The 26,146-nt window shown below is 36.4% G+C and overlaps 1 protein-coding gene across 2 annotated transcripts in view; it reads right to left on the bottom strand.

Moving 5' to 3' along the window:
* jakmip2 (janus kinase and microtubule interacting protein 2) overlaps positions 1-26,146 on the bottom strand; it is a 62,572-nt gene that overhangs the window by 35,707 nt on the left and 719 nt on the right. For both annotated transcript variants that reach the window (XM_056446624.1, XM_056446625.1), the window contains exons 2-6: positions 7,741-7,975; positions 6,705-7,202; positions 3,459-3,668; positions 2,852-2,950; positions 880-1,026 (exon numbers count right to left, since the gene is read on the bottom strand). In XM_056446624.1, coding sequence (XP_056302599.1) covers positions 880-1,026; positions 2,852-2,950; positions 3,459-3,668; positions 6,705-7,202; positions 7,741-7,869 — 1,083 coding nt within the window. In that variant the 5' untranslated portion in view covers positions 7,870-7,975. The remainder of the gene's footprint in view (positions 1-879; positions 1,027-2,851; positions 2,951-3,458; positions 3,669-6,704; positions 7,203-7,740; positions 7,976-26,146) is intronic.

Here is a 26,146-nt window from a genome sequence, read left to right as displayed (position 1 = left end):
ACTATCCAATCACAGGATGGGTCCTCCTGGCGTTGCAGAGTTCATCACAGGTCCAATACACACCTCTGCCATTTGCTTACATTAACCATGTGCTTTTCATTCATTCATTTTCTTTTCGGCTTAGTCCCTTTATTAATAAGGGGTCGCCACAGCGGAATGACCGCCAACTTATCCAGCATATGTATTACACAGCGAATGCACTTCGCTGGGACACTGGGAAACACCCATCATGTATTGACATACACTGCGGCCAATTTAGTTTATTTAATTCACCTATAGCGCATGTGTTTGGACTTGTGGGGGGAGCCGGAGCACCTGAAGGAAACCCAGACAAACATTGGGAGAACATGCAAACTCCACACAGAAATGCAGACTGACCCAGCCGGGGTTTGAACCAGCGACCTTCTTGCTCTGAGGGGATTTTGCTACCTACTATGACATGGTGACGTCCCATGTGCGTTTCACCATACACAACTTGTACACAAAAAATTATTTTGCGGCTTGTTCATACTACTTATTTAAAATGAGCTGAAACAACACAATTCTTAATATTTTCAATCTATGTTTAATCCACTTAACCTTGTAAAAACACTTAGGTTATCCCAGTCTACACACTGTAAAAAAGGTTGGGTTCTACACAATTCCTTCATGTCCTTCAAGTTAATTTTGACTTCAACAAATTTAAGTGGACTGAACATAAAACAATTAAGTTATCCCCAAAAACTCAAGAATTGTGTTGTTTCAGCTCATTTTAAATAAGTAGTTAAATAAGATGTTTTTTGAGTGTACTTTGTTAGTATTCAGGCAAATGCAGTGCATTTAATCACACACTACAACTGCACTCACAAGCCTGCACTTTTCAGTTATTGAGTCACTCACCATCTCCAGGTTCTCCTTGGTGACGGATTTCACTTTATCCTCCATCCTCTGGAGAGACAGGCTGAGTTCGTCATTTTTCTTACTTAATATTTTGTTCTTCTCCAGTAATGGCTTGCACTGTTTCTCCGTTTCCCGAACACGCTTCAGCTGAGAGGAGCAATTCAGGGTCAATTATTCATAAACATAAAAAGAGAAATGTTTTCTCCACCACACATAAAAGAAGAAGCATACGTTGACTTTTACAGCCACATAAAACAAACACACAATAACTCCACTGTATTTTCAAAAACAAAATCATCATTTTGCCCAACACTTTCTCACAATAACTCCATGGGCTCTATTTTAACGATCTAGGTGCAAAGTCTAAAGCGCAGGGTACAAAAGTATTAAGGACCAGTCCTAAACCACTTTTGCCATTTTAATGATGGAAAAATACGCTCTGCACCCTGGCGCATGGTCTAACACGGTTGTGCTTATTCACTTAATGGGTTCTGGGTGTGTTTTGAGCATACATGCATTAAACCAATCAGAGTCTCATCTCTCATTCCCTTTAAGAGTTGCGCCGCGCAATGGCGCATTTGCTATTTACATGGCAGACTTTGTAATTGGAAAAACATGAACGCTTTACTAGCAGGAAAACAGTTAAGCATCTGCAGCTTGAGGATAAAGAATGAGCCTCCTCCATTCAGCCTCTTCACTTTCTCTTTACTATTACTCTTTACTTTACTCCTTTACTTTGGTGGAGTAAGGAAACTGAATACATCCATTAGCCCACATATTTAATTAAGTTTGTTAAGCGCAAAGATTTGTTTCAAAACTATTTCTAAATTCAGTTCTAATCTCCAGCAAAGGAATACATGAACAATAATAATGAAGTGTGGTCAAAAAACTGAGTTATATCCAAATACACGTCCTGTTCTTATGCCCCATATGGTGATGCAGACGTCTCCAAAACCCCACAGGTGGACAAATCTAAACTTGTTTTAATACAACAAATATAAATATGCATATAATAAATAATACTGATAATAATAATAACATTATACTAATGCAGATTGTCATAAAGAAATAGAAAAAAGCCCCCTGAGATGAGGCATGGAGGCAGTGGTTTTTATATTTATGCAGAAAAATAATATTTTTGTAATGTCTTAATCCTTTAATTGTTTTCATCTGTAAAGATATTTGTGTGTTGCTGTACATCCTGTGTGTATTAAGCAGCGTGTAAGCGTTTGGACCCACATAGGTTCATAACTAACGCGCTCTGCGCTGGACTTTAGAGCAACTTTTAGTTGGTCAATGGCGAGGTTGATTTTAGTTCCTCAAAATAGCAGCGCACCAACAATGCGCCTAAACACACCTCCTTTATAGATCAGCACACCCATGAGTCCACAAAGTAGAGCAAATGGATTTGCTATTTAAACAATGTGGTGCAAAACAAGAAAATTAGGGTTGCGCTGGTCTGAATATAGCAACAAATCACGCCACATGTCTTGCGCCTTATTGAACCAGGTGTATACATATGTGTCAAAACGCAAAAATTTCAAAACAATGACACAATACTTCATGCACACCATATATTGGCATACATTTCTGAATAATTTTTCTGAGTTCCTCAAGCATTTTCAATCTACTTGATAAATGAATTACACTGGTTCTCTTGATTGATTAATCCAGACCTATTGCATTTATGAAAAGTGTTTAAACAAGTACATTATAAGTAACTGTAATTAAATTAGCTGAAACTGAAAAGTAATTTAATTACAGCAACCAGTTACTTTGTAACTAATCACACCCAACACTGGTATTGACTCTTCTTATTGAATCGCTGAATGCCTCTTCAATTGTAAGTCACTTTGGACAAAAGCATCTGCTAAATGACTAAAGGTAAATGTCATCCTGAGGGCATCAATACATACAGTATAAAGGAAGTAAATATGCAAATTAAATAAATGACATCTAAGCAGAAACATACCAGCTCGTTTCTTTCATCTACTAGGATTGTATTGCGGTCCTCCAGTTTACGAATGGTGGCTTTGAGCTCACTGACGCGCTTCTGGTTTCTCCTCATGTCCTAGAACACAGACAGTTGACGAAAATGATTACACCCTTTTAGTTCTGGTATATACAGAATTATTAGCCCTCCTGAATTATTAGCCCTTTGTATATTTTTTTGTATATTTTCATAATAGTTTTAATAACTCATCTCTAATAACTGATTTATTTTATCTTTTCCATGATGACAGTAAATAATAATTCACCAGATATTCTTAAAGATACTAGTATACAGCTTAAAGTGACATTTAAAGGCTTAACTAGGTTAATTAGGTTAGGGTAATTAGGCAAGTTATTGTATAATATTGGTTTGTTCTGTAGACAATCCAAAACAAATATTGCTTAAGGGGGCTAATAATAATAATAAGAAAAAATATTGTATGAAATACAGTGAAAAATTCCTTGCTCTGTTCAACATAATGTGGGAAATATTTATAAAAGAAAAAAAAAAAATCACAGGAGGGTGAATAATTTTGACTTCAACTGTACATGTAGATTTGACCCATTTCCAAATCTGCTTTCTTTACCGGGCTCCCACAGTGCTCTGCTCCATCTCCAGCGCGGCCAGGGATCTCTCTTTTGGGGCTTCCCAGATTACATTCCGCCTCTTTGACCAGAAACAGCTGCTCGTCGAGCGCATCTTTCTGCAGCTGCAGTTTCTGCATGAAGCCTGTGGCCGTTTCCAGCTCTTTCTCCAGTGAGAAGATTGTTCGGTCTTTTGCCTTGATCTCATCCACCTGCACAGTTTAAAACACACTGGGTTAAACTAAAACAGCCAGGGTTTGAAAATATACATATATGAGCATAACATTTGTATACAGAGCTGTACAACATGCTACAAAATACCATGTAAGAGAAAAATGTAAAATAAAAGTCATATATTGCACAAAAGTTTTTTCTAAATTAGAGTTTTGGTCTTGTTTCTAGTCCAAATATCTAAAAATCCCTAAATCAAGAAGCTTTTTCTAGACAAACACAAAAATATTGTCTTGTTTTCAGAAATAATATGTCAAAATTAAGTGAGTTTTTCCATAAAACGAGCAAAATAATCTTCTAATTTGGCTGATAATCTTTCAATTATAATCATATCATCTTGTTTTCATTTTAAAATAAGACACTTTGCTTACCCCTTTAAATTTTAAATTAGTTTAAACTATTAAATTATTATTTCCAAGACCAACGACGAGATGATCCCAAGGTTTCCATATCCTGGACCAGGCCGTATCCTGAGCAGCTACTGTGGTGGTCATGGAAGAGTGGAGAACATGAGACTGATTCCTGTGACGCTCCAGAGACAGACGAGTCTTCGCTGAGGCCAGCTTCCAGCCTCCGCCGCTGAGACTGCAGCTCTGCACAAGACGTTTGGCCAGCGGAGAAATTAAAATGATCGTGTCCAACTGAGCCTGGTTTCTCTCAAGGTTTTTTTCTTCACTTTCGCCGTTTAGTGAAGTTTTTTTTCCCTCTCCGCTGTCGCCACTGGCTTGCATGGTTCAGGATCTGTAGAGCTGCGCATCGTTGGATTTGCTCTTCAGTGTTTGGACTCTCAGTAGTGATTATTAAACCACACTGAACTGAGCTAAACTGAACTGAACTTAAACACTACAAACTGAACTACACTGTTCCTATTTACTATGACCTTTAATGTGAAGCTGCTTTGACACAATCTACATTGTATAAGCGCTATACTGTACAAATAAAGGTGAATTGAATTGAATTGAATTGAATAAAAGGGTGATCTTGATGGATTGGAAGTCCACTTGGTCACACTTTCTTTTGATGGTCCGTTTGTTGAATTATATTGCATTGCACCTACATGCCAACTAATTCTCATTAGATTATAAGTAGACTGTTTGGTTGGGGTTAGGGTTAGCGTAAGTTGACATGTACTTGCAAAGTTTCTTACAGTCAGTTAAATGTCTGTTGACGGAGCAGTATTTACAGATATTAAGCAGACCGTCTACTAATACTCAAATGGACCATCAAAATAAAGTGTTGCCGTCCACTTTACCACCTACTTTTCATAAATGGCTGACTGAAATGGTTACTGCTCTTAAGCTTGAAAGAATTTGTTTTGCTAGGGCAGATGCTTCTAAAAAGATTTAAAAATCTGGGGACTCTTCCTTGCTTATTAAGAGTTTTTAAGAGTTAAAAGTAGGGTACTTATGATTCGTGTAGAATTTTACTCTTACTTTTCCACTCCAATTTCAATGTTTAGAGTTTGATCAAGTTGATGTTGTATATTATTTACTCTATATGGTGCATGTCTGGATGGACTGGTGTTTTTTTAATATTATAGTTTTTTATTATTAATTTTATTATTAATTATTAATGTTTTTGTTATTTTGTACTAAAAAAATAAAATATATTATTATAAATAATATATGTTATAAATAAAATATATATATATATATAAAAACTACTACTGCTAAAAAACTGGAGTGTTGGCTGGTATGTGCAAAACGTGAAACAACGTGATATAAAGTTTATATATATATAAATTCCCTGACTTTCAATGTCTTAAAAAGTAATTAAGGGACGCTGTATTATGCACTGTAGAATCTTGGGCTGTGGACAATGTGAAACCTGTATTGTTCTTTGATGAGTACACCCACATCCGGGAGAGTTATGGTGTGGAGAAGCTCCAAAGAAGTGTACCACTCAGACTGTCTGCATGTCAGAGTGAAGTATGGTGGTGGATTGGTGATGGTTTGGGCTGCAATATCATGACATGATACTTGTGCTAGATGGGTGTGTCACTGCCAAGTAGGCTTGTGCCTGTATTCGGTAATGCGATAAATCACGGTAATGAATATGCATGATATTGTTATCGCGGGCACTTCAAAATACCGTGAAAAATAATAGATCCAAATTTATATTCTTAGAACGCGCCTTAGCTTATTTTCCATCAACCGCTTGAAGAAACACTGCGTATATGCTGCGCAGAACTGATGCGCACTCTGATGTAAACAATCCCTGCATGTAGAAGCACTGTGCGCGCCGCCGCTGCCACCGCACTATAATCCTCACACGAAGAAGAAGCATGGCGGAAGGAGGAACGCTGCCGACAATTTATCTCGCTTCAAAAAAAAGTCAGAGGTTTGGAAATATTTTGGGTTCCAAAAAAATGCAGAGGGATTGCTGATCGAAGACGGTTTCCCTTTGCACATTCACTTTGATATAATTGCTCAAGTTTACTTTTATATTGTGTATTGTTTTATTTATATTTATTTGTTTTTAAATGTTTGAAGTACTTTTAGTTAATTAAAAAGTTATTAAAGTTACTAAGTTGACGAAACTGAAGTTTTTTGTGTTTTTTACCTGTTTCTCTAGTAAAATTACAATATCGTGATAATACCGTATACCGTGATAAAAGCCCAATCGATTAATCGCAGCATGAAAATGTGATACCGGCACATGCCTACTGCCAAGGACTACCGAGCCATCCTAGAGGACCATGTGCACCCAATGGTTCAAACACTGTATCCTGAAAGCGATGCCATGTATCAGGATGATAATGCACCAATACACACAGTAAGACTGGTGACAGAGTGGTTTGATGAACATGAAAGTGAAGTTGAGCATCACCCATGGCCTGCACAGTCACATGATCTAAATATCATTAAGCTACTATGGGGTGTTTTGGAGGAACGAGTCAGGAAACACTTTCCTCCATCAGCACCTGGCCACTATTCTACAAGGAGATTGGCTTAAAATCCCTTTGGGCACTGTGCAGGACTGTAGGATGTATGCCTCAAGAATATAACTCAACCTACCAATCGGCGAATATCTCGCTCGCAGTCCCACTTGATCTTGGTAATTTGCTCCTGGTGCGCTTGATGTTCAGTGCGCAAGTCTCCTGCCTTCATCTTATCAGCAATAATCATAGTACTAAGCGCTTCATCCTTCTGCCGTTTGACAGACTTCAGCTCGGCGATCTCTTGCAGCAGTTTCACACGCTCCTGGTCAAAGAATCGCCGGGCCTCCTCTCGGGCCTCTAAAGTCAGCGCGGTACGCACTTTCTCCCCGCTGCCGTCGCGCAGTGCACTAAGAGCAGTCCTCAAGCGCTGGATCTCGCCCTCTTTAATCTTGGCGTTTCGGGCTAATTCCTGCTCGTGCTGGCGTGTTAGCGACTCCCTGAGCGCGGCGAGCTCCTTCAGTTTCTCCTCGTGCCATCGGGCCCGCTGCTCCGTCAGAGTCACAGTGTGCCGATGCTGCTCCTGCTCGCGGATACGCTTGCCCTCCTGCACCTTCTCGCGCTCCAGCTTGGTCACCTGCAGACGAGAAGGTCACAAGAAGTTAGCTCGATTATGGGAAAAATCATGATCACTAATATAACGTAATTGTAATCATGATTATTTAAAACGATTATATTAAATGTTTGGATATACAACGTTTGGCCCTTTTAGGCTTTGAGACAAATTGTGGAGTTTTGATAACTGTCGCTTTAAATTCTAATGAGATTGTGCTCTTTTCAAAAGAGGGCGGAGCTACAAATGCCTGTGTGTCAGCATAGTGGCAGATTCGAAAACAAGACTAACTACTTATGCTAATGAGGGAGAGATTGCCACTAGTGGGCGGGGCTTTCGCCCTCTGATGACACGTACAAAGGGAGAATGTCAATCAAAGTGTTTCTGCAGACTGCTTTTATCACCTGTGTTCATAAAAAATACAAATAATAATTTTCTATCATTAGCAGCTGCTTATATTCACAGACTGCTGCCACACCACTGTGTTTAAACCCCTTATATAAGTGATTTTTGCATAATAGGTCCCCTTTAAAGGATGAATGTATGAATGTTGTTTGCTCACCTTGCATTTTTCTTGATGCAGTTCAATCTGTATATCAGTTAATTTGGACCTGAGATCTTCATTGGCTGCCTGCAGGGCAGAGATGAGCGCCTCAGGCTTCTCGCCCTTGGCGCGGCCTTTCTTTGCCATTGAGTCAGAAGTAGGGGATCCTCAAACACTCGTATTATCCATCACTTCGAGTTACACTGACGTTTCCAGCTCCGTCTTTTCCTCATTATCCTTGCAGTCGGAATACCTGTGGATATAAATGGCAAAATTCCTATTACAACACTGGTAATGACAGAGGAGCAACTCAGCATGAACACTTGCATTCTTATGACTTAAATTGTAACGCTATGACCTGTAAAACAAACATATCCCTTGAGCTTCAGACAATTTAGCATCCTTTTTTCCTCGAATTTTCAAATTTCCAAGTGGAATCTGCATTCCCAATGTATAATGTTTTACAGTAGGGTAAGAAGCTTCCTTTTGCTTGTCAGTAGACAACCTGGAGACACTGAATATAATACTCAGACAATACTATGCCAAGAAAAAACGATTATAAACGATACAATTATAAGTAGCCAATTATAAATTCAATTATAAATTCCAAGTAGCTCTGTTAAAATTACAGCAGGACCTTTATTTGATTGTTACCAGCCCATATGAAAAATACAAAGTCTCTATTTCAGGGGTCACCACAGCGGAATGAACCACCAACTATTTCAGCATATGTTTTATGCAGCGCATGCCCTTCCAGCCACAAACCAGTACTGGGAAACACCCATACACACTCATTCACACACACACACATACACACTCATACACTAAGGCCAATTTAGTTTATTCAATTCACCTATAGCGCATTTGTTTGGACTGTGGGGACATGGGGAGAACATGCAAAATCTACATAAATTCACATTTCGAAGATATAAAACTGATATAAACATGTAAAGCTTGTGGTTTGTCACTTACGCCTAAACAGATCAACGATTTTTTCACATCACCTCATACTTCAGTTTCGTATTATATCGTGATCAAATGCTCTCTAATATAATATAATAATATAATAATATAATATAAGGGAGAGGGGATCATTTATATCCACCCTCTCTTCATTTGTCGGTTGAGATTACATCAAACATTGAATAACAAATCCCCATTTTAAAGCACTTCACAGGACCTTTAGAAATGCAAGTAATGCAAATGTTAATGTATATGTAAATATGCCAAGTTTACCATGTTAAATGCCGCTTTTTGCTAAATACGTGAAACGTTTTTTAGTGCAACTAGCATGTTGCTGATTACCATGTTTCGGGTTAAATTGTCTTCACAACATAATTTTTACATTAAAAAATACTATAGTAATTTATAGTAAATGTAGTGCTTTTAAACCACACTATACTGAAGTACTTGATTTAAATCTAAACTTGTGATAATTCTATAGTTGCTATTGCGATAAACCAACTACAGTAATGCTAAACAAAAGACCAAATATTGCAGTTTTCCACAACCAAGTCTGTTATACTATACACCACAGGTACTAAAGTATACTACAGTACAGTTTATCACTTCCTTATAGTTAATAGCTACCACAGTATGCTGTAGCATCCATAAACAAAGTGTTGTTATATTATTATAAACAGTATACAATAGTATGGTTCAAAAACACAATTGTATTGACTATAAATTACTATAATATTTTATTTCATGTGGATTAGCATATGGCTAATGTTTTAAGCTGTCCGCATGATTTAGTTAGTATGCTAAATATGGTGTTTTAGCATGTTGCTAGCGTTATTTGAATTATTTGCATTATTATTATGTTTTAATATGTCACTGCTATCGTTAGTAGTGTTTTGCTAGCATTTTTAACATTGTTAGCATGAATTAACATGTGAAATGTTTTTAAACATGCTAACAATGTTAGCATGTCTAGCATGATTAATGCTGTCAGATAGATGCTTAGATAGATAGATAGATAGATAGATAGATAGATAGATAGATAGATAGATAGATAGATAGATAGATAGATAGATAGATAGATAGATAGATAGATAGATAGATAGATAGATAGATAGATAGATAGATAGATAGATAGACAATGTTAGCATGATTTTACATTGTTAATGCTGTCAGATAGATAGATAGATAGATAGATAGATAGATAGATAGATAGATAGATAGATAGATAGATAGATAGATAGATAGATAGATAGATAGATAGATAGACAATGTTAGCATGATTTTACATTGTTAATGCTGTCAGATAGATAGATAGATAGATAGATAGATAGATAGATAGATAGATAGATAGATAGATAGATAGATAGATAGATAGATAGATAGATAGATAGATAGATAGATAGATAGATAGATAGGTAGATAGATAGATAGATAGATAGATAGATAGATAGATAGATAGATAGATAGATAGATAGATAGATAGATAGATAGATAGATAGATAGATAGATAGATAGATAGATTGATTGACAATGTTAGCATGATTTTACATTGTTAATGCTGTCAGATAGATAGAGATAGATAGATAGATAGATAGATAGATAGATAGATAGATAGATAGATAGATAGATAGATAGATAGATAGATAGATAGATAGATAGATAGATAGATAGATAGATAGATAGATAGATAGATAGATAGACAATGTTAGCATGATTTTACATTGTTAATGCTGTCAGATAGATAGATAGATAGATAGATAGATAGATAGATAGATAGATAGATAGATAGATAGATAGATAGATAGATAGATAGATAGATAGATAGATAGATAGATAGATAGATAGATAGATTGATTGATTGATTGATTGATTGATTGACAATGTTAGCATGATTTTACATTGTTAATGCTGTCAGATAGATAGATAGATAGATAGATAGATAGATAGATAGATAGATAGATAGATAGATAGATAGATAGATAGATAGATAGATAGATAGATAGATAGATAGATAGATAGATAGATAGATAGATAGATAGATAGACAATGTTAGCATGATTTTACATTGTTAATGCTGTCAGATAGATAGATAGATAGATAGATAGATAGATAGATAGATAGATAGATAGATAGATAGATAGATAGATAGATAGATAGATAGATAGATAGATAGATAGATAGATAGATAGATAGATAGATAGATAGATAGATAGATAGATTGATTGACAATGTTAGCATGATTTTACATTGTTAATGCTGTCAGATAGATAGAGATAGATAGATAGATAGATAGATAGATAGATAGATAGATAGATAGATAGATAGATAGATAGATAGATAGATAGATAGATAGATAGATAGATAGATAGATAGATAGATAGATAGATAGATAGATAGATAGATAGATAGATAGATAGATAGACAATGTTAGCATGATTTTACATTGTTAATGCTGTCAGATAGATAGATAGATAGATAGATAGATAGATAGATAGATAGATAGATAGATAGATAGATAGATAGATAGATAGATAGATAGATAGATAGATAGATAGATAGATAGATAGATAGATAGATAGATAGATAGATAGATAGATAGATAGATAGATAGATAGATAGATAGATAGATAGATAATGGATTGACAATGTTAGCATGACTTTACATAGTTGATGCTGTTAGCTAGGTGCTATGTTTAGATAGAGTTTTTTCTTGTCCTAGCATTTAACTGTGCAGAAGAGTCCACTGTAACGAAGCAGGACTTACACATGCTGTTCATGAATCTGCTCCACTGACAGCACAGCCAAGAGTTGCCTTGACTACACGTGCGTCTCCCACACACACACATGCTGTGTCACACAAGCAGAGATGCTAAATCTGGGCTGCTGAAAACACTAAACAAAAGAGGCTGTTGCTGGAGCCGACCGCGCTTCACAGAGTCTTCTTCGGCAGTCAGAAACACTCAACTCGTGGAGACCTTCATTACATAAACAGACTACGCAGAGGTGATTAACAGCTTGTCAATGATTATGATGATGATGATGATGAGGTACAGCAGTGATTAAGAGATGAAAACTGTGACACTTGTCTCTTCAGATTCAGTTTCTGGATTTAATCTGTCCAAACAGCTGTCGATACAACGCCGCAGTCGCCCGAATCTACTAAAAATAGGACACACAAGACAATTGTGCTGGTGGTAGGCCTACAAGAATGCATGAAGGATTTCAAGCAATAAGAATAATGAAAAAAATTAAATAGAAGAAACTAAGAACATCTTAAAGGGATAGTTCACAACATTGAAATGTGCCATTAATTTACTCTCTGTGTATGTTTTGGTTTTAAAGTGGATTTCACATATATGTACTTACACTGAAATCAGTAATTAATTACAATGTGCTTATTGTGTAAATACGTGTTTTACATTGTACTTATGCTTAATTAAATATGTGCATGTAATTACATCTCTAATTAATTTCTGTAAGTACGCTGTTGACCATCCCTTACACCTTAACCCACTCCTAACCAAACCTGTCCCTAACCCTACCTATATCCCAACTTAATAGCACTAGAAGTGTTCTGCTATTCATTATGGACACATTAAGTACATTGTAATAATATTTTTATTTAAGTATATTGTAGTTAAGGCCACTTCATATAAATTGGGACCTGTTTTTTTTCTTCAGTAACATTTTTCAGCCCAGGTGGATTGGAAATACATTCCTCAGCCTACAGCCTACAAATTCATTGCTCCTGATATGTTTTGTTGCCCTTTTAGATGATACATCCGCTAGAGGGCGCTGTCTACATTTTTGCGAATCTGAAATGCATTACTTAGGGTAGGTTTTGTTGTATGTTCAGGGCTGGAGCAAGCTGAACTGGCGTTCCTTGGGGGAGTTGTGGAAAAGAGTGGTCGCGTGAGTCGCGGACGAAAGTGAAGAGGGGGGTGGATGATGTCACGGACGAAAGTGAAGAGCGGGGTGGGGGGGGGGGGTTGGTTAATCCCTGGACAAATCTGTGGAGTGGACGGGTTGTGGGGGCGTGGGGTCTCATGCCAACCCCCAAATACCCCACCCCCGCAAGATGCCACCCTGGGCGATCACCCATATTGCCCATGTGTTTCAGATATCCATCCTTCTTGTACACATCCAGTAGAAGGCAAGGTTTGTCATTCAGATCAGCTAGCGAACCACTGAGCTAAACCCTTCGCTGAACCCAACCAATAGTGTTTTCAAAAGCAGCCGTAAGAAAAAAGTGAACTGCGACAATAGTTTTACCATTGCTTTTATCTCTTTGTGGAAGTGTGTTCCTGGTCCTTTCTTGTCTTCCACTGTTGTCTGTCCTCCTTTAATTATCCAGAACTCCTCCGTGGGACTCGAGGCTGGTGTGCGGTGCTTCACATTATCACTTAAATACCGGCCTCATCCCGTTCCCATGGCTTTCTGTCCTGCACACTCGCTACAAAGATATTTTGTGGTACTGTACATATTAGGTGTTGTGGAAAGAACTGTACAAAAAAATCCTTTGTTCATCGATTATATATCCCTGTAAATATCATTAGCGTGAAAAGGAGCGAAGATATTGGCGTCATGCTGCCCCCTAGTGTTCATTTTACCCAAAAACTGCAGTCAAATGTATGTTTAACTATGTTTTTGTAGTGCAAGAACTGACTGTTGCGATCTTTGAAGGTGTATCCTTAACTGTGAACTCCTAGTTTATTCATATAAAGCAAAATATAATTGAAACAGTTCTTTAAAACTTTTGATTCAACATTATTAACAAGTGTTCTCTCTTTTGGCTCGTTTCCGCTGACTGGTATGGTACGGTACGTTTCGGTTTGGAACGGGTCACCTTTATCAAGCTTGCGTTTCCACTACCAAGGGTACCCTTTTGGTGAGCGTGGTGTACGACAGAAAGTTTCAGTCGACGTCATTCTCGCTGGAGGAAATGTCTACAGTAAAGCTGTACAGGTCGCTCACATATCATATGAAAAGCACTTCTCACAAAACAGATGCTTTACACACATAAATACTTGTGTATAAATGTTTATTACTAACTTTTCTATGAACATGAGTTGATTATAACTACAGATCAATGACAGTGTGAAACAGCCTACTGTAACGTTTGTAATTATATTAAATAACTAAATAAATGAAGATATATAAACACATACAGCCCCTTACAGTCTTTGATATGTTATCAATTACAGAAGAACTACACACAGCAGACATTTCGTCAGTATTTAGGTTCAAAAACAACACAAAATATAGCCTACAGTCAGTGTAAACCTCTTATCTGTGTCTATAATATTCAGCAGCACATGTAGCCTCTGTTAGAGAACAATTCAATTATTCTGAGTTCATATTAGTCCAAAAGGTGATAACAATAACAGTTAAACAAGGTATTTTGTTCACGTTTGCTGAAAAAATAATGTGCTCCTTTTTCTCCGGCTTCTCCTTTGTTTCTTCGCGCTTCACTCTCGCGTTTGTCAGTGTCTGACAGGATCGGGTTTCAAAAGCACGTCAATAATCAAGCACAGGTTATTATCATCAGCTCAAGAAGTTAGTTATTTCAGATATAGACGCGCGGCGAGCGCAAGGAAGAAAGCGAAACCGCTTGCACTTCAGACTGCCTCGTAAAAAAACTACGCGGCACAGGGTAAATCTGCTCTACTCCATGGCTTTGTGGCTGTTCATCCAGACGACGACAAGGTTTGTTTGAGCCCAGATCAACCATGGCTCGTTATTATATGTATAAATAATTCCGCTGTAATCTCTCGGCTGTGCGTGTATTTTAAATATGGCGTTTTTTTTTTGTTTTCATTCTGGCTTGTTGCGTAAGCGAATGACGTATCTCTGTAAACCAATAGCGTTCAGCTGCACGTCTAGCTCCGCCTTTTGGTACCCTTTCTCGTGTCTGGTACCCTTTCGAAAGGGTGCCGAAAAAGTGGTACGATACGGTTCGGTACGCTTTTTGACAATAGAAATGGCTATAAAAGCGTACCAAACCAAACCGAACCGTACCGTACCACTCAGTGGAAACGGGCCTTTTAGGTACCCTTATGTGACAATTTATTTCATTAACATTAATACACCTCCATTTAAAGCTTGTTTAATATATATTTAATAAATAGAGTAAAGTACTCTACAAGTGCTCATTTAAAGCAATCAAGCAAATTTTTTTTCCACAAAAGAAATGTGGTGACATGTCTGGTAAAGTCGATTTGACAATTGTTTTTGTACATCAAGTATTTTTGCAACCACGAATCATCCGTATTTACTACAATTATGAGCTTGACGATGTCTGAAAATCCCAATCTGGCTCTGAGAGAAGGTTACATAAAAAACTGAAGGATTAAAGTACATTGCGCAGCAGGCAATTTACACAAACAGGGGTTGTAAATAGAATAATCTGACTTCCAGACAGACGGGCACAATAAAGCAGAGTAGCTGTGCTGTGCAGAATAGAAAATGATTCCACAATGACCTTAGTAGACACTGCCAGTGAGAAAGCTCTATTGATTATAAAGGATCTATAATACATCTGTAGCCATTTTCCACATAACCACAGTACATACTGAAAGCATTGATAAGCACAGTGAGATGAGGACAGAGAGAGCGTCACAGATGTTCACTGTATACTGTAGTGGAAAATACTGCTGTCTTTCATTTTTTCTACATGCGCTATTGCGACATTTGTGCAACTTTCCAAAAATCATATGATTCACTGCCATGTTCAGCTGAAATTTTCATTTTGTAATACTTTTATCATTTAAACTTATTACTTTTACTGTAGCGCATGATTAGTAAACTAATAGTAATGTCTCTCTAACACTGTAAACTTGCTCTGTAGCTCACCTGGTAACATAGCAAAAGCGGTGTGAGTTTAAAACTTTAAAAACACAGTTAAACTTACATGGTTGCTTCGGAAAATGCATTTGCATTGCATTTGTCTAACATTAATGGTTTCCACATGACATTATACTATAGTAATTTATAGTAAATAGCATTTTGAACTACTAAAGTGTATTAAACTCTGTATATTAGAGTATTTGCAACACTTTTTAGTGAATGCTGCAGCATAGTTTAGTATGAACTATAGTGAGGTGATAAACTGTAATAAATACTGTAGTATACTTTGATTTTTACTACAGTAAACTGTAGTGTATTGTAGTATAATGATTATAGTTGTAGAAAACTACAGTATTGGGTGATTTGCTTATATTACTATAGTTGTTGTGTTGCCTTAGCAAGTATACAATTACCAAAACAGATTAATTCAAGTACCTTACAATAGTATGGTTCAAAAACAGTATTTACTATAAATGACTATAGTATTTTTATATGGGATGATTTAGGGATAGGTTTATTGTATGTTTCTACGAAAACTGCTGTTCAGCACTCTTATTAATTTGAAAAATGCATGAATAATGCTAGCATTAAAATCTCTCTTTTTTCCCTTTTTCTTTTGCAAAAGTGTTACCATAATGGTCATTTTAATTAGCCGTGGGTGCAGTGTTTTAAATAGTTTGAATTATATAAAATTGAAATTTAATTATAAACTTAACGGCCACTTTATTAGGTACAACTTACTAGTACTCGGTTGGATTGCTGTTATTGAGTTGCTGCCATGTGATTGGCTGATTAGAAATGTGCGGCAACGAGCAGTTGGACAGGTGTACCTAATAAAGTGGCCAGTAAGTGTACCGTATTTCACTGCAAAAAATGATTCTTCTGTATATTATATTATAAATGTCCTAGCCATCATTGTGGGGACCAGTCCACTTTCTGTTTTTCTACTCGCTAGCATCTTACTGGCAATGGAAGATAATCTTGATTATGTAATCTGTACCAGTTGACGAACTGGTTAATCTTTCTGACAAGCAAAGTCTGAGATTTACAGCTTTAGATGGCGACCAGATATTTTGGATTTACAGTGAATGTTTGACAGCAAAATCTGTGAGATTACTGATGCTCAGTCCCTTCAATGAAGCTCAGTTCATCCCAAACATATGGAGACATCCAAACACTGTAAACCTGAGAATATCTTACTTCCACATCCTCTTTAAAATGAACCTACCCACAAAGCAAGCACTTTTGCTCTAAGTCTGGCTACAATGTGGCACTTTCGGCTCAATCTCTGCATCAGTGAGAAGATAACTGGCCACTGCTGTGCCAAATCTCCAAAACCCTTAGGGCTGACTGACGCATTTTTCTCTATGGGGTTAAATGTAAAATTATTCAACCTTTTTTTTAAATTATGTGTAGGCCTAGGTGTTTGTGTCTGTTAGTTTGTTATGGCAAACTTCATTTGCTCCTGTATGTTGTCACCCTGATGAAGGCAAGGCCTATACTGTAGACAGATCTGTCTGATCAAGTCAGATCTCAACCAGATCTGTCTGATAGTGTCTATGCCAGACTTGGGCCACAAAGGGGTTGAAAGTTTTTGGGGCGGCTAAATAGAAATATGGGGGGCTACAACCCCCCTAAAATAGGCCTAGCAATGTTCATGAGTATATCATATTGTTATCAACATTCATTTATGAACATCAGGTTCAAATGAGCTTGGTTTATTTCTGTATAAAATTCAGAAAGATTCAGAGAGTGTGTTTACAACAATAAAACAATAGTGCTCATATGTTATTTCTATGTAGTGAAATTGTATTATTCATTATCAAGTATCATGTATTCCATTCTGGACGTACAGATTCAAATGAGTTTGGTTGGTTTGTGTATAAAATCGGCTTTCAGCCAAGCAGTTTGGGACTAAATATGTCTATGATGATACAAGCGCCTCGACGGCACACTGTAAAACCACTGTCACTAATACCATATTAACCCAGAAACCATTGAATCACAAAAGTGCACACTGTGGCCACTGGATGCTAAATTAAAATATATCTATATTCATGCGAGGCAATAATCTGATTTCACCTTTCCATCTGTCCACAGACATCCTAAATTAGTCATCTGACCTCATTATACTTATGGATCCCTCTGAATGTATAATATATGTGCTCAGTATATTACTTTGCTTACTTGATAATTCCAATGGCAAACAGCATTTTTTTTTATCTAATTAATCTTAGAGCTTGGCATTCTAGCAAGTACAACACATCTCACACACTGAACTGCACTGATTACCACCAAGCCTGCACACATTTACATTAGCTGCTGCATATATTTAGTGGATGTTCACACTGATGTTTCAGTTCATTTGTATATTTAACTCGTCACTTATTACAGAAATAAACACAAAGTGCAAAACACACTCAGTGATATAATAAGACAATATTCTGTGCTGCTTGCCAGAGCAAAATCTGCTGCCTGCCGCTGTGTTAGAATGATGGGGTATTTTGTGAAGGATGAAGTCAAGTTTAATAGCCAGTTTATCCTGTATTTGCATTTATTAAATATGTTGCAGGGAGATGATGAGAGTCGTGACTCGTCAATATTTTAAAATGGGTATTCAGCACTTTTTGCTAGCACTGAGACTACGTATACACTATTCCCGATACATTTGAAAAGATATGAATGGCCTCATTTCAACATACCATCCAGATACACTCATCGGCCACTTTATTAGGTACACCTTTCTAGTACCAGGTTGGACCCCCTTTTGCCTTCAGAACCGCCTTAATCCTTCATGGCAGAGATTCAACAAGATACTGGAAATATTCCTCAGAGATTTTGTTCCATATTGACATGATAGCATCACACAGTTGCGGCAGATTTGTTGGCTGCACATCCATGATGTGAATCTCCAATTCCACCACATCCCAAAGGTGCTCTATTGGATTGAGCTCTGGTGACTGTTGAGGCCATTTGAGCACAGTGAACTTATTGTCATGTTCAAGAAACCAGTCTGAGATGATTCAGGCTTTATGACATGGTGCGTTATCCTGCTGGAAGTAGCCTTCAGAAGATGGGTACACTGTGGTCATAAAGGGATGGACACGGTCAGCAACAATACTCAGGTAGGCTGTGGCATTGACACGATGCTCAATTGGTCCTAATGGACCCAAAGTGTGCCAAGAAAATATTCCCCACACCATTACACCACCACCACCAGCCTGAACTGTTGATACAAGGCAGGATGGATCCATGCTTTCATGTTGTTGAGGCCAAATTCTGACCCGACCATCCGAATGTGGCAGCAGAAATGGAGACTCATCAGACCAGGCAACGTTTCTCCAATCTTCTATTGTCCAGTTTTGGTGAGCGGGTGTGAATTGTAGCCTCAGTTTTCTGTTCTTAGCTGACAGGAGCGGCACCCGGTGTGGTCTTCTGCTGCTGTAGCCCATCCGTCTCAAGGTTGGACGTGTTGTGTGTTCAGAGATGCTCTTCTGCAGACCTCGGTTGTAACGAGTGCTTATTTGAGTTACTGTTGCCTTTCTATCAGCTGGAACCAGTCTGGCCATTCTCCTCTGACCTCTGGCATCAACAAGGTATTTGTCCCCACAGAACTGCCGCTCACTGGATATTTCCTCTTTGTCGGACCATTCTCTGTAAACCCTAGAGATGGTTGTGCATGAAAATCCCAGTTGATCAGCAGTTTCTGAAATACTCAGACCAGCCCACCTGGCACCATCGACCATGCCATGTTCAAAGGTTCTCGGTTTGAACTGCAGCAGTTCGTCTTGACCATGTCTACATGCTTAAATGCATTGAGTTGCTGCCATGTGATTGGCTGATTAAAAATTATCATTTTTTAAACTAAAAATAAGTGTGGACATGGTTTGAAGCATTTAGCAATCAAATCATACTCAAACCTCTACAATTCTTCATTTACATTTACATTTAGTCATTTAGCAGATGCTTTTATCCAAAGCGACTTACAAATGAGGACAAGGAAGCAATTTACACAACTATAAGAGCAGCAGTGATATAGACAAGTTTCAGGTGTGTAAAGTCTTAGAAGCAAAGCATTAGTAATTCTTCATGTTTAAAATGTGATGAGATGGTGCTCAAGATATATATTTCTGGAATTAGCATTGTGGCTATGATCATTACCCTATTTCATTTTTAAGAGTTTGCTAAGAGAGTTTAATTCATTATAATGCTAAGAAACATGCTTATTATGCTTTATTATGTGGATCAAACACAACGTGGAAACTAAATTATTATATTAATAACTGATTATACTAAACAAAATAAAACTAATATTCATATACTGTACAGTTGAAGAATTATTAGCCTGCCCTGTATATTTTTCCCCAATTTTTGTTTAACGGAAAGAAGATTTTTTTCAGCACATTTCTAAACACAAAAGTTTTAATAAGTGATTTCTAATAACTGATTTCTTTTATCTTTACCATGTTGACAGCACATAATATTTGACTAGATACTAGTATTAAGCTTAGAGTGACGTTAAAAGGCTTAACTAGGTTAATTACATTAAAGTCAGCATAATTAGGCAAGTATAACTGTGGTTTGTTTTGTAGACAATTGAAGAGGGCTAATAATATTGACCTTAAAATGGTGTTAAAGTCATTAAAAACTGCTTTTATTCTAGCTGAAATAAAACAAATCGAACTTTCTCAAGAAGAAAATACATTATAGGAAATACTGTGAAAAATTCCTGAATCTGTTAAACATCATTTGGGAAATATTTGAAAAAACTAATTCACAGGAGGGGGAATCATTTTGACTTCAACTGTATAGCCAACAGGGAAGGAAAAACACTTAAAGAAAGTAACTGCATTATAAGGCATTTGACTGATGTGGTAACCTGGCTGAACTCTGAAATTATAAATTGTGCTCATTTTATATAATAAAAAAATCCATCTGATTAGAGAGGACGAGCAGAGCATGGTAATGGGATGATGATACAGTTGGTTTTCCCTTCAGCTGTTCTGGCCCATTTCCTGCTCGCATGAGGCAAACGTACAAACACACTGGCATCATGACCCATTTTACATTCATCCACTGACACCAAACTCCAGACAACACACACATAATCACTCAGGGTTACTACTATACATGGGTCAGTTCAACCCATGTGATAAAAAAGAAAAAAAGCTGGACAATGGTTTAATAAAACACACACACACACACACACACACACACACACAAAAATACATTTCTAAGGCTGCATTCTCTGCATCCAACCAACAGGCGACAGGGCTTGCAACATTTCTTAAATACCTGGTAGCCTTTCATTCAAGGTTTTTCAGTTTTTGGTAGTCAGAAAAAAATTTCAAGTGACCCGAATATAAAATAAATATTTACTTTTATTTTTTATTATTGTTATTTTATTTAAATTATAACTATTTTATTTCAATATTTTTCATTTATCTAAAAAAACAAACAATGACTAAATAAAAAGTAATGGCTAATATAATAGGCTACACATATATTTTTAAAAATAACCATATTTTATTTTATTTACTTTTATTTTATTTATTTATTTAATATATTTGATTTTATTTGTTTATTTATTTATTTTCATTTATTTATTTTACATGTATTTTATTTATTTATTTAGTTTTTATTTATTTATTTAATATATATATATATATATATATATATATATATATATATATATATATATATATATATATATATATATATATATATATATATATATATTTATTTATTTATTTATTAAATATTCATTTTTATTAATTATTTATTTTAATTTTTAATTGTATTTATCGTTAGTTTTGTTTTTGTTATCAACTTGGTATTGAAGTACCTGTTCTTTTAGTGGCTCTTCAATGCATGAAATTCACATTACATATAATTTGTAAGTAAGTAAGTAATGTTTATTTATATATATAGCGCATTTTTCTTGTATGTCTATACACCCAAAGCGCTTCATAATCATGAGGGGGATCTCTCCACACTACCACCAGCATGCAGCAACAGCAGCCACAGGACAAGTAAAGGCAAAATCTGATATACAGTAGGCTAGGGCTGTGTGCGATTTGGGGAAAATATCTAATTGCGATATTTTTGACAGAGATTGCGATTGGATTTACGATTTAATTCAAGTTTCAAGCTGATTTTAATTTAAGCTTTTTAAGCTTCACATTTCCTCTTTTTGTTCGGTGTCTGTAACTTTGAAACCAAAATATTCTCATATGTAAATGATGTTTGTCCTTGATATTAATTTGTCCATTAATGCTTCTGAGGCAGCAGACACCATAATCCCACTTGTCAGCAATTTTCTTTTTTTTTATTTATGGGCGTGGTTATGTTGCGCAATCTGATTGGGCAGAACGAAAGTGTGCTCACTCAGTTGGTTAGTAAGACTGTCACACACGCATTTGCTCTGAGCGGGGGAAATTAAATAATACATATATATTTCGTATTGCAGCCTCCAATTAACCAATCGCAACCTTTCCAATTGCGATTCGATTTCGATTAATCGCACAGCCCTACAGTAGGCTATATTTTTCCTCTCATTAAGAGACTCCGATGGGCAGAATGAATTTTTGGTAGCGTGACTAAAAAACATAATAGCCCCGGGACTTCAACCAAGAAGTTTTGCGAGCCATGGGCAATCATGTACTTCAGTTACACTTAAGATACAACTGTCTACAATATCTTTTCTTGCTTTAGGAAATATCACAGATTCAAAAAGCTTGTGGGGCTTCATTACATTTAACACAATAGAACCTACAGTAAGAGGCTGTTTACATGACACCATCTTCAACCAAAAACTGAAAATGTTTTATGAATTTACTTGAACTTTTTGGGGGCCTGTAAAGGCAAATATTTGCAAGGGTGTTTTAAAGTGCAAATAATAATACTGTTGTAAAAGTTTTAAAATGTGATTTTATTTTTAATTATATTTTTTCCTCAATTTCTGTTTAAGAGAGAGCAGATTTCTTCAACACATTTCTAAACATAATAGTTTTAATAACTCATTTCTAATAACTCATTTCTTTTATCTTTGCCATGATGACAGCACATAATATTAGACTAGATATTCTTCAAGATGCTAATATTCAGCTTAAAGTGACATTTAAAGGCTTAACTAGGTTAATTAGGTAAGTTAGAAAAAAAAACTAAAGGGGGGCTAATAATTTTGACTTCAACTGTATATTCAGATTCATAAAATGTATTATATCATTAACTTTCATGGTTTAAACTGTAAACTGTACAGGAAACTGTAAAATGTGGAATGCATTGATTATTTGCTTAATGACCATTGTTTTTGTTGTAATATGCCAAATAAGGTTGATCGTTATTTGGAACAATACCAAAAGATCCCTAATATGAGACAACCTATGTTACATATTTGTGTTATTTGTGCTCTGTTTGTTTTCTCTCGCTCTGCTCTCCCATATCTGCTTTCATTATTCACAGGTTCCGTTCATTGGTCTATTCAGCTGTCAGTCATTTCTCCCCCAGTTACGTCATTCTTACGTCACATCCAATAAGCAAAGACCACCCATGATAAAAGCGCGCGCCAGACCACTCACCAGCCCTCTCTCTTTTCCCTTTCTTGTCTTGTTTTCTTGTTGCGTTGCGTTACGAAAAAACCCGTCTAACTGTGTATTTTGTTGTTGCCCGTTTCTGTGTGCACGTTATCCGTCCGTTATTTGTAGATCCCTCCATTTCTCTGTTTAACGTTGTTTACGAGGCTTGGATGAAGCGGACAGGTAAGAAGGTCACGTGACATACATTTTGCAACACTTAGGACTACTCTTCTGTATAGTACATTAGGTTAGGGGCGAGCGCCACCCCTTGTTCTTTTGGATAGATAGATAGAGTAGACAGTCAGGACTCGGAAGACTCTTCGCGTGCTAATTATTTTGTTTCACATAGTTAGTTAGCTAGCTAGATGCTTCTGGGAACTTAGATTTAGTTTGGGTTTTGTTTCTTTTCGTTCCTTTAGCGCCGCCCACGTCCCTTCTGCCAGCTCTCCTGTCTTTGTATTTGTTTCAGTGTTGTAAATATTGTAAATCGTATATTTTGCCTTACTTTATTTTCTTTATTTTGGATTTATTCGTTTTTGTTCACTTTTGGGAAATATAAATAAAATCACAATTTAGGTATTATTTTGGTTGTCTTTTGCACTTATTCACTGTTTGTATGAATATATTTTAATTACACCTGAATGTCAAACCCCACCATCCCCTAGACTAACATCAGGGGTTTGTAACAACCTAAAATCTAAAAAGTAGCCTTCAAAGGGATAGTTCAACATGACATTCAAATTGTATGGAAGTCACTGGTTACAGGTTTCAAACATTTTTCTAAATATCTTCTTTTGTGTTCAACAGAAGAAAGAAACTCAAAGGTTTGACACAAAAAAGGGTGAATAGATGATGACAGAATTTTCATTTTTGGGTGAACTATCTCTTTAAGAACATCTACTTCTCAATAGGACTCTCATGAAAAAGCATTTGTTTTCATGCAGCAGTATAGCGACAACACAAATAGACTTCTGATAAAGATTACACAATATTCAACAGGATTATAATAATCCAAGATTATCTCATTTCCTAATGTTGGTCCCAAATTACAACTGAGGGTATTCCAGTAGGAATTTTGTATTTATAATATTGATATGAATAGCATTGCAATTAAGATCTCCTGTCTTAAGGGACAGTTCACCATAAACTAAAATTACACTCAATAAATATACTATATAAATATAATATTTGCTAATATTGCTAATATTTTAAACCTTTAAAGTTTCTTTCTTCTATTGAACACGAAATAAGATATTTTGAAAAGTATAACCACTGACTACAATAGTAGTAAAAACAAATACTATAGGAGTCAATAGTTTGAGGTTAAAAAACACACACACACACACACACACACACACACACACACACACACACACACACACACACACACACACACACACACACACACACTACTTTGAGTTAAACAGAAAAAATAAAACTCAAACAGCTTTGAGACAAGTGAAATGTAAGTAAATGCTAACAGAATTTAAATTTTTCAGGTGAACTAATTCGTTAAAGGGATAGTTCATCCAAAAAGGAAAATTAACTCACTACTTAAACTTCTCCATCAAAATTTTTCAAAACTTCATGAGTCTCCCTTTTCTGTTGAACACGAAATGAGTTATTTTGAAATATGTTAAAAAACCTGTAACCGTTGACGTCCATAATAAGAAAAACAAGTACTATGAGAGTCAATGGTTTCGAAATAACCATGTTTAATAGAAAAATATAAACTCAAACCCGTCTGTGTGCAAGTGGAGCTTGAATAGCCTAAATGACAGAATTTTCATTTTTGGGTAAACTATATTGTTTAAGGGATAGTTCGCTCAAAAATTTTTATTTACTCACTACTCAGCAGGCAAACAACGTCATAAGACATTAATATTAGGTTAGATTTAGGTTGTGACATCAGGTAACCAAAATTCAATGTCTAGCCAACGCCTAAGGACAACGTTATTTTGATGCCCAATAATGAAATCAAATGATGCTAATATTTGGTTGAGTTGGAAAGTGACCAAAATCCAACATCAATCCAACATCTTAAACCAACGTCATATGGACGTCAAGCACTGACATTTATTCTTAAGGGATGGCAACTCAAATCTGATAGACGTCATAGTGGTAACGCCCACACAACGTCAAGCTGTAACTTCATTAGACGTTGATATTTTGTTGATTTTATGTTGGACGTTGGGTTCTGAGTTCAACCCAATTTTCATTTCCAAACAAAATACAACGTCCCCATGATGTAGGGGTACAACGTTAATCTGACGCTGTGTTGACCTCCCTTGCCAGCTGGGTACTTACTCTCCCTCAAATTGTTCTAAACCATTATGAGTTATTTCTAAAAACATAAGAAACCTATAACTATTGACTTCCGTAATAGGAAAACAAGTACTATGGGAGTCAATGGTTTACAGCTATTTTTCCAATAACCGTGTTCAACAGAAGAATATAAACTGTGCACAAGTAGGGGCTGCACGGTGGCGGAGTGGGTAGCATGTTTGCCTTACAGCAAGAAGGTCGCTGGTTTGAGCCTCAGCTGGGTCAGTTGGCGTTTCTGTGTGGAGTTTCCATGTTCTCCCTCGTGGGTTTTCCGGGTGCTCCGGTTTCCCCCACAAGTCCAAAGACATGCGGTACAGGTAAATTGGGTAGGTTGACCATAGTGTGTGAGTGAATGTATGGATGTTTCCCAGTGATGCGTTGCAGCTGGAAGGGCATCCGCTCCGTAAAACATATGCTGGATAAGTTGGCAGTTCTTTCCGCTGTGGCGACCCCAGATTAATAAAGTGACTATGCCGAAAAGAAAATGAATGAATGATTGTGAACAAGCGTTTAAATAGCCGAAATGATAAACAAATTTTCATTTTCGGTCAAACTATTTCGTTAAAGAGATGGTTCATGCAAAAATTATATCCCAATCCCTTTCTGTTGAACACGAAATTAGTTGAAATACGTTAGAAACCCCATAACCGTTGGCGTCCATCATAAACAAGTAGTAAGGAAGTCAACGGTTATTTTTCAAAATAACGGTTATT

Source organism: Danio aesculapii, chromosome 21 (assembly GCF_903798145.1).
Source record: "Danio aesculapii chromosome 21, fDanAes4.1, whole genome shotgun sequence".
NCBI classification, from domain to species: domain Eukaryota; kingdom Metazoa; phylum Chordata; class Actinopteri; order Cypriniformes; family Danionidae; genus Danio; species Danio aesculapii.
This window is presented reverse-complemented; position numbering and strand designations above follow the sequence as displayed.